Here is a 9,340-nt window from a genome sequence, read left to right as displayed (position 1 = left end):
CTGATGATTTATCACTGGTTGTAGTGAATAGCACAGCTCACTACAATATTAATAGTGTGTATTTACTAGAACTGAATGAATTATACAGAAACATGTTATTAAGTACAGCTAGATGGATCTGGTGTCTGTTATTATTGACATTCATAAAAAATGATAATATTTTAAAACACAAACAAAACAACTGCTTTCAGCACTTTAATAAATAAGAGCATAATTTGACATTATTTAAAAAGAATAAAATTAATAAAACTAAAAAAATAACACAATTCTCTATTTTCCATGAAATGTACTTGCCATTTTAAAATGCCAGCCATTTTGGATGCAGTTTTCAGATACCTAAAAATATAATTTTTTTGACATTGGATTACTGCACCTTACAGTAGATTGCTCTTTACAAATAGAACTGAACAAATAGATTTTGAGTCATGTTTTGATTGTGGTTAGTGAGTCTATGTTACAGATGTTTTCTGGGAGTGAATTCCAGAGACGAGAAGCAGTGCGACTAAAGGCTTTAGCTCCCATGGTGGTTAAACGGGCAGAAGGTGTAATAAGGAGCCTAGATTAGGAAGAGTGGAGAGTACAGGAGGGCATTCCCTGTATGGGCATCCTAACAGTGACACAAGCTGTGAACACTACAGAAGTTGAAGAGAAAGTGACTTCAAGTAAACATCAGAATCAGTGGTTATGCAGACAATGATGGGGAATAGATGTAGGAATTTAACCCAATTTTACCAGTACACTTGTGTTACAGTACAACAAATTGACTTATTGGAAAATTTCAATTAGAAATCAGGACAACCAAATGAATTGTTTTGTTGTTGAAAGCCTAATATAAAATTTGTCAGGACATTGGTTTCAATGTGACACATTTTTATCTCTGTTTGAATAACCTTACAAAAGTTTTAAACTTTGACAACCATCCTGAGTTAAATTAATTCTAATGGGAATGATTGTTTTTGAATTGTATTATTTTTATGGCAAGTTTTCAGGGAGCCCCATTTGATGACATCGGGAACTAGAGGTGTTGGCCTTAACCAATGACAGGCTAGTCTAATCCTACCTACATTACACCAGACTTCTACCATGCACGGATGGCTGACTACCACCGGGTTTTTTCATTATTACATGTATGGAAACATAAAAACATGATATAACCGACTGAATTATTATTATTATTATTATTATTATTATTATTATTATTATTATTATTATTAATAATTTTAAAAAAGTATGTATTTGATCACAATACCGGCACTATGCATTTAATTATAGAATAAAAGTTAGTATTGCGGGATTTTCATTTCTGTGGCACTCGTGTCATGTGACGTCCTTGCGCATGCGCGCGGTTTGACGTAAAACGGTCAGGGAAGGCGGACAAGTACGTTCAATGTTTTAGGCGGTTTTGTAGTGATAGAGTATTGTATAAATTGTCTTTCCGATATAATATATTACCTTAATGGTCAAGAATGATTCTTTTGGTTGCAGCAGTGAAAAAAACAGTAGTCGGCTACGTAGCCATTTAGCAAACACGAATGGAATGATTACTTTTATATTAACTAGCTAGGAAGTTGTCTGCGTTTGCATATTATTTTACCACGTTTTAAATGCTACCAGCGCGATGCCTACTGTTCCTCAGAACAATTTAAAAGAACAGCTCGAGCGGCACAGCAGTGTAGCCGTACGAATCAAGTCTCTGGCCAAATCAAAGACTGGGTAAGTGTCCTAACCTTATCTTATGTTTTTCACTGTGTGGACTCTGCATTAAGGTATATACTCACCGTCCACTTTATTAAGAACACCTTTACATTGCTGCGGTTAATCCATTCGCTATTTCTGAAAACACAGTTAAACTGGCCGCACGTATGTTTCAAGGGCGCGGCTTTCAGCCCATAAATGAATACAAAACGAAATTTTTATACAATCCTAATTGTTAGTTGATAAACCATTTTCAGATCATTTAAGTATGACCTAATGAAAATAAAGTTCAACCAATTTTACTTTTGATTTTTTTAAATAATTCTTCAAATGGAAATTTAAAAATGAGCTTAGCTAATATTACTGTGGATTTTTTTTAAATTCAAAATCATATCTTGCAATATAATTGTGCAAGAAGGCACATTTTAATTCATTATAAAATAAATGTTACTTGGTAAACTCAATAAGTAAGTGAAGTGACATACGGCTAAGTACGGTGACCCCTACTCAGAATTAGTTCTCTGCACTTAACCCATCCAAAGTGCACACCATGAACACACACCCGGAGCAGTGGGCAGCCATGCTGCCGCAGTTGGGGGGGGGTTCGGTGCCTTGCTCAGGGCACCTCAGTCATGGCCGGCCCGAGACTCTCTAACCATTAGGCCACGACTGTTTTTGCATATCCCAGGCTATTATGAGAAAATTCTGTTAAATTTTTTTTAATTTTGGTGGCTCGCCAACGTAATAGAATGCTTCTAATACATAAAAGAACAGTAAACTCAGGGGAAAAGTGTTTATTGAAGATGTTCATGTAGCATCACAGTCTTCTGGATCTTAATCCAAAGGTACTTTCTGTGTGACCAGACTTTATACACTATTGATCAGTGTATAATTATTGATCAGTTGATTGCTTTACAGCCCTTATGTTACCTACAGGTAGTGCACAGGCACAAGTTGGGGCACAGGCACAATGTAATCAGCCATTTGATTCCCCCTTTAGTTATATGTTAATTACAGGTGGGGCACAGGAACATCAGACGTTGATTACATATGAATGTCAGGTATTGATTATGCATGAAATACCTAGACACAAAATCCTGGCTGAATTATATTAATTTAATGATGTAATCAATGTAATAATTTTGAAAGAGAATTACTTCAAGATTTCACAGTAAAATTGGATTATCTTTATTGTGAGTAAAGAATGGGTCATTATGAATTGATCTGACTTAGTTTGATAAACTAACAATTTGAAATGTCCATTCAAAAATCAATCAAATTTGGAAATGAATTAAAATGTAAATTATATTGAAACATAGACAGTGAGATTAAAGGGCTATTACTTAAAAATCCCAAAGCAAAATTGTTTGATGTTTATTTAAAGCATAAAGGAGGGCATAATTACTGATCTTATTTGGTTTGATCATCTAACATCTTGAAATGTTCATTTTATAAAGGATCAAATTCAGCTTCTGGTTGTGTTAAATGGACAGAAATATTGAATTTGCATGAAAATTACTTTAAAATTCCAAAGTAAAATTATTTGATCTTTATTGTTAACATAGAGTATTTGGTTGATAGATGGTTTTATTAAGTAGCATTTTGAAAAATCTATTATATAATGAATTAAAATGTACCTCCAGGTAGAGGTGGGCGATATGGCCTTAAAATTATCATGATATTTCAAGAATATTTGCAATAAGGATACTTATGACAGTATAGGAAAAAAATATGGAACAATATTTTATTGGCAATTACAGCACTTGCTGCCTATAAAAATAAAATAAAATGCTATCAAAACTTAAGTAACAGTTAAATCAAATGAGGCAGAATATCAGTCCTGAAACCATTGCATTGCCTTTAATTCATTGTGCAAACTGGAACATGGAAGTCAGGTTAGAAAGTCAGTGCTGGAACTGTGCATGGGATGTGTAACAGGGATGCATAAGTATTTCTTGGCTAAATGGCCGATCCAAGAAAAGTTCACCTCATGCTTCACTCTCGCTGTCTGCTAGTGGGCAGTTCAAGTAGCTGTATAATTCAGCTGTGATTTTCTCTATCTCAGACACGGCTGTCTCCTCTGTTGCTGCACCCTTGAAAAAGCTTCCAAGGGTCTTCTTTGGTCTCTTGAAGGCATTTTGAGTCAGATTGACAGATTGATCATTTTCTCCATCACAGTATCTAAATAACTGTTGTACATGTAGTCTAGTACAGATTTCTTGATTGACTTCATGAGGTCTGTGTTATTCTCCTTTGCCTGAAGGATGTTATTATTGGATAAACTCAAGAACAGGCTTAATGCATTAGATAGTGACATGGTCTTCAGCAGAGAATGCATCAGTAAATTCAAGGAGAGAACCTAGAGCCATGCTTACAGAATAAAGGACCTCTATCTTGTCACATTAGCACCGGGTGTCTGGTTGACCGGTCTGTAGCTAAAACCTGTGTGAAGGCCTTTTCTTGTTCCAACAGCAACTGGATCATCTTTTATCTTGATCCCCATCGTGTGGGAGATTCTGTGACCAATTTGTGCTGAGGTAAGCCCATTTCGGAGTGCAGCCACAATCTTTTTTTCACACACCCACCACTCTGTCAATCCTGGAGTCTTTCATACTCCTCTCTAAAGGTAAAGAAAGACAGTTGGTCTATCTCCCTCTTCCCTCCCTTTCGCTCGCATAGACGCACACAGAAAAAGTGACAGCCATTTCTCATTGAAATAAATTACAAGTTTTTGTTTGGTAAATGAAACTTACCAATAGCCACGTGCAGACGATGCCCAAAGCATGACAGTCTGGTCTTGAGAGCGATGGCTTTAACAACATTGGCTCCACTGTCTGTTGTCACACACATTTGTTTGTCCTCTTCTATGTGCCATGAGTTAAAGGCAAGTTAAAAATGCTTCGGAAAACTGAGTCGGGCCGACTAACAAAACAAACGTGTAGCCAATTAGCAGAAAGGGGTGTGTGTTCTCAATATGCGGCGGAGAGAGTGTACAGTGCATTATTGATATTACACCTTGTTGGAAAATAGATGGTATATACATAATGATGCTTCAAATGTTACTGTGCTCACATTATGTAGCATCAGTGTACATACAGAGATAATACTGCTATATATACATTACAGTAGCTTTTACTAACAGAATACGGCTTCCTATCAATTAAAGTTCATAATGAAATGAAATCAATCAATTACACTTGCGTTACTGCAAGTCATTAAGCCTGCAGCATGTGCACACGCTCCAAGTCTTCTGTTTCCAGGTGTTTATCCACAGCAAAGTTACGACCTCTGCCTCTAACATTAGCTTTGCCTTGGGTTCTAGGTTTTGAACGTCATCCTCATGAAACATAGCTAAACCTTTCACGGTACAACACACTGTACTACAAAAACACATTTGACCTGTATTACCATAGTATTACTCATTGAGTTTATTCATTGATAAAATTATACCCTCAGCCAGCTGCCCCAGCAGGTTCTGCCATAATAGTTGCGTATGTATGCGTATGTATGTGTGGGGTGGAGCTATCAAAACCGGTGTGAGACCCATTTGGGTTAGGGGCGTGTTTTTTTATGTGATTTCAAATGTCAACATTTGGCTTTCAGAGATCGTGCACCACACCTTTAAGAAACACCCTTAAACCATTGGCAATATTTACACCCATGTGATCCTCGGGAATGTAACTCAAGGCAGGAGTTGTGTGGCTTCCAGTTGTTGTCATAGTGCACGGTCAGGCTGACATATGGTTCCACTGTTCAGCTCGACCACATATCCGTGGTTGAGGCAAAAAAAATCCATTGACGACAGCGTAGCGGCTAATTTGTCGCAGCATACTTCATACATTGCAGGCAGGGATGTCTTTGAAAAATATTTTTCACCTGGGATGTTGTACCTTAGGTGGAGCTTTTTAACCAGTTTCTTAAATCTCTCCTTTTCCACCATTTGGATTGGCAACATATCCAAGGCCAAACAATATGTAACCGCATCAGTAATTTCCATCCACCGTTTACTCTTCCTGCCATATGGAGTGCAACTAGTGAGTGCTTCAGTGATGCTCGGTTGAGTTATTTGTTTACTTTTGGTATTTTTCGCACATCACCAGCTGTTAGTATCTCCTCCTCGCATACCTTCATAGCCTGGTTTTATTTGATGGTGTGTTTTTGCTTCAAGTGCTGAAAAAAGTTTGCTGTTTCCACATTTAGCAGTAACAGTTTTCTTGCATTTTTTGCAAAAAAATTGTGCTTTGTTGGAGGTCTGACTTCTTGTAACCAAACCACCTCCATACTATTATACTATTAAGTAGCTTCCTTTTTCGGTACTAAATCTTTGTCATCGGAGGATGACATTGTGTTGTTGCTGTGCGTGCAAGGGAACGTAAATGCACCATATACGCAATACACAGCCATCATTGATATCGCGAGAACACTTTTTTTTATCATGTAAAAAGTTACACCAGTGTTATCATGGACTGTATGATATGGCACACCCCTACCTCCAGGTGCAATTATATTGGCATATATGGTGATTTTAAGGAGGAACTATTTAACATTTCCAAAGTACAGTATTTTCTGCACCATAAGGCGCACCGGATTATAAGGCGCAGTCACAATTGCGGGGTCATTGGGGTCATTGGGGTTTTATTGGAGCAGGGTTTTTATTTATTTTTTTAATAATTCCGTTGAAGCATGGTTGTAAAGCAATGTCTGACTTTCATTGGTCAACATTCATAGAATTTTTATTTATTATTACTTTTGTCAGATTAAAGTTTTTTCTGTGACCAATGTGAGTTTTTCTTTCATTGAACAAAGGGTACCAACAATTTTGTCCACATGTGTAATTATGCCAAGGGGCACTTTAAATCCATTATAAAATTTAAATTTCAAGATGTTAGTTGGTAAAACCATCTCATTTCACTTTTTTTCCTCGTGTCACAAATACTTTTTTAATAATTCCTATTTAAAGTCACATCTGTCAATAAAATTGGACAAGGAGGCACTATTTAATCGATAATAACATTTTAAAATGTTTAAAATGGTACTTAGTGCAAGTAGCTAATATCACTTCATTATAACCTATTCTATGCACTTAAAGATCAAGCAATATTACAGTATTTTCCGCACTATAAGGCACACCTAAAAGCCTTAAATTTTCTCAAAAATCGGCCGTGCGCCTAATAATCTGGTGCATCGAGTTCCAAAAATCTGTAAAAATGTTGTTGTGCGACTTTGGTAAGCGCTCTGCTCGATTGACTGTCGGACCACTTCCCACTGACACAGGGACGTATACATACACCACGTATGCTGGCAGCGATAAACCAATCAGAGAACATTACGTAATACGTACAGTACGTACGCTTACCTTCGCCACGCCTCCGGTAGTTATACTACCGGTATGTTGCAAAACAACATTTGTTTCTTCCTAACCATTATGCGCTCCACACTCCAGTCCAGTAGGTGGCGGTAAATGCACCTTAAGTTGGTTTGCCATCTGCCAATAAAAATCAGATGCTTATGAGGCACAATTCAAACTACAGGCTATCAGTTACGTGGTTGTAAATGGGAATAGAGCAGCTGAAAGAATTCAACATCAATGAATCTATGGTTTGGAAGTGGAGGAAGCAAGAAAATGTACTGCGCCAAGTTAAGAAAACACAGTAGATAAGGACTTTGATGGATTTGTAGGAGAAGATTGATTAAAAAATGTGTGTTGTTAAATAGTAGAATAAAGTTCAACTAAACTCACTGTTTTGTTTGTTACCTTTTTTTTGTAGACTGTATGTTTTAGCATGCGCCTCATAATACGGTGCGCCTTTTGTATGGGTTAAGTACAGAAATACACCCCGTAATTGCGACTGCGCCTTATAATCCGGTGCGCCTTATGGTGTGGAAAATACTGTAGATATTAATTTATTACTTTATCAATAACAATGTATTTAAAACAAAAGATTGTTTTTGATAAAGTTTAAAAATTACTAAAGTTTATATTAATACTTTTTAAATAATTTTTATCACCTCGCGCACACAAACCTGATTGGACAACATTGGAATACATCACATCCGGTCGGCATGTCGGATGCGGTGTAGTCACACAAGTTAATTTTTTTTAACGGATCCAACGCTCAAAATGGATCAGAAAATTATTGATCAGCAGATGGTCGGCACCTCATGCAGCGCCTTTGCAACTCTCCATAGGAAATGAATGGGAGCTAAACCATTAAGAGCCTTGTACGTAAGTAGCAGCAGTTTGTAATCAATTCTAAACTTAACAGGTAGCCAGTGTAGAGATGATAAAATTGGGGTTATATGGTCATACTTTCTTGTCCTAGTGAGAATTCTGCCAGCTGCATTTTGGACTAACTGTAGCCTATTTATTGAAGATGCAGGACAACCACCTAGTAACGCATTACAATAGTCCAGTCTAGAGGTCATGAATGCATGAACTAGCTTCTCAGCAACAGATACAGACAGGAAGTTTTTCAGCTTGGCAATATTCCTAGGGTGGAAGAAGGCTGTTTTTGTAGTATGGGTGATATGATTTTCAAAAGACAAGTTGCTGTCTAATATAATACCCAGGTCTTTCACTGTCGAGCTACTAGTAACAGTACATCCCTCTAAATGGAAGTTAAATTGTGAGAGTTTCTGTGTACTGGTTTTTGGACCTATGACAGTATTTCTATCTTATCAGAGTTTAACAGCAGAAAATTGCAGTTCATCCAGTCTTTTATCTCTCTAAGGCATTGAGTTAACTTGGACACTTTAGCTATTTCATCTGGTTTTGATGAGATATATAACTGTGTGTCATCAGCATAGTAGTGGAAATTAATCCCATGTCTTCTAATAATGTGCCCTAATGGAAGAATGTATATCAAGAAAAGTAGAGGTCCTAGAACTGATCCTTGAGGGACCCCATAATTAACTGGCAATAAAATGGAGGATTCACCATTTAATTCTACAAAATGGTATCAATCAGACAGGTAGGATCTAAACCAACTTAAAGCCTGTCCATGAATACCTGTGTAATTTTGTAAGCGATCTAGGAGAATGTTGTGATCTATAGTGTCAAATGCAGTACTAAGGTCAAGTAGAACTAATAGGGACATACAGTCTTTGTCCGAAGATAAGAACAAGTCGTTTGTGACTTTCACAAGTGCAGTTTCTGTGCTATATATGTAATTCTTGAAATATACGTATGGCTAGTTTAAACATGCTTCCAGAAAAGCGGCCGGCTTAACCGCAGTTCTACATTCACACAGTTTGGTAGCAACCCAATACAAGCGTTTCATATATTTTTTTTGCATCAAACATTAAAATTGAGAAATAAAATATAATCACTGTGACTATGAATTTTACATGGATCTTTATACCAGAAGGACTGGTTTGAGTAGTATTGTATAGAAATTGCTGATCTTTTGGAAAGTTCACATCAAACAGTCTGTAAATTATACACAATATTACCAAAAACCAATGAGTGGAAGATTTATGGGCGGAGATGCTTAGTTGTTGATAAATCTTAGAGGAAAATTGACAAATTTATAGACACTGTTTACATTTGTGGTGAGCAGAAAAGCATCAAAGCATGAGGTGGATGATCTTCAACAGCAGAAGAGCATATTGGAGCCTTGAGTCTATTATGGTTACAAGCTCATTG

General features: G+C 36.8%; 1 protein-coding gene across 6 annotated transcripts in view; it reads left to right on the top strand.

The window, feature by feature from the left end:
• The first annotated feature begins 1,310 nt into the window (after positions 1 to 1,310).
• Positions 1,311 to 9,340, top strand: part of blm (BLM RecQ like helicase) — a 35,602-nt gene continuing 27,572 nt past the window's right edge. For 3 of the 6 annotated variants that reach the window (XM_027161676.2, XM_027161677.2, XM_047822401.1), the window contains exon 1: positions 1,312 to 1,713. In XM_027161676.2, the coding sequence (XP_027017477.1) occupies positions 1,619 to 1,713 (95 nt within the window). In that variant the 5' untranslated portion in view covers positions 1,312 to 1,618. Of the gene's footprint in view, positions 1,714 to 4,167; positions 4,233 to 9,340 lie in introns of all 6 variants that reach the window. The other 3 variants (XM_047822400.1, XM_027161674.2, XM_027161678.2) reach the window with 3 other exon arrangements.

The sequence above is a fragment of the Tachysurus fulvidraco genome, chromosome 13, assembly GCF_022655615.1.
Source record: "Tachysurus fulvidraco isolate hzauxx_2018 chromosome 13, HZAU_PFXX_2.0, whole genome shotgun sequence".
Taxonomy (NCBI): Eukaryota; Metazoa; Chordata; class Actinopteri; order Siluriformes; family Bagridae; genus Tachysurus; species Tachysurus fulvidraco.
The sequence above is the reverse complement of the archived record's forward strand: the minus strand, read 5'-3'. Positions and strand labels throughout refer to the sequence as shown.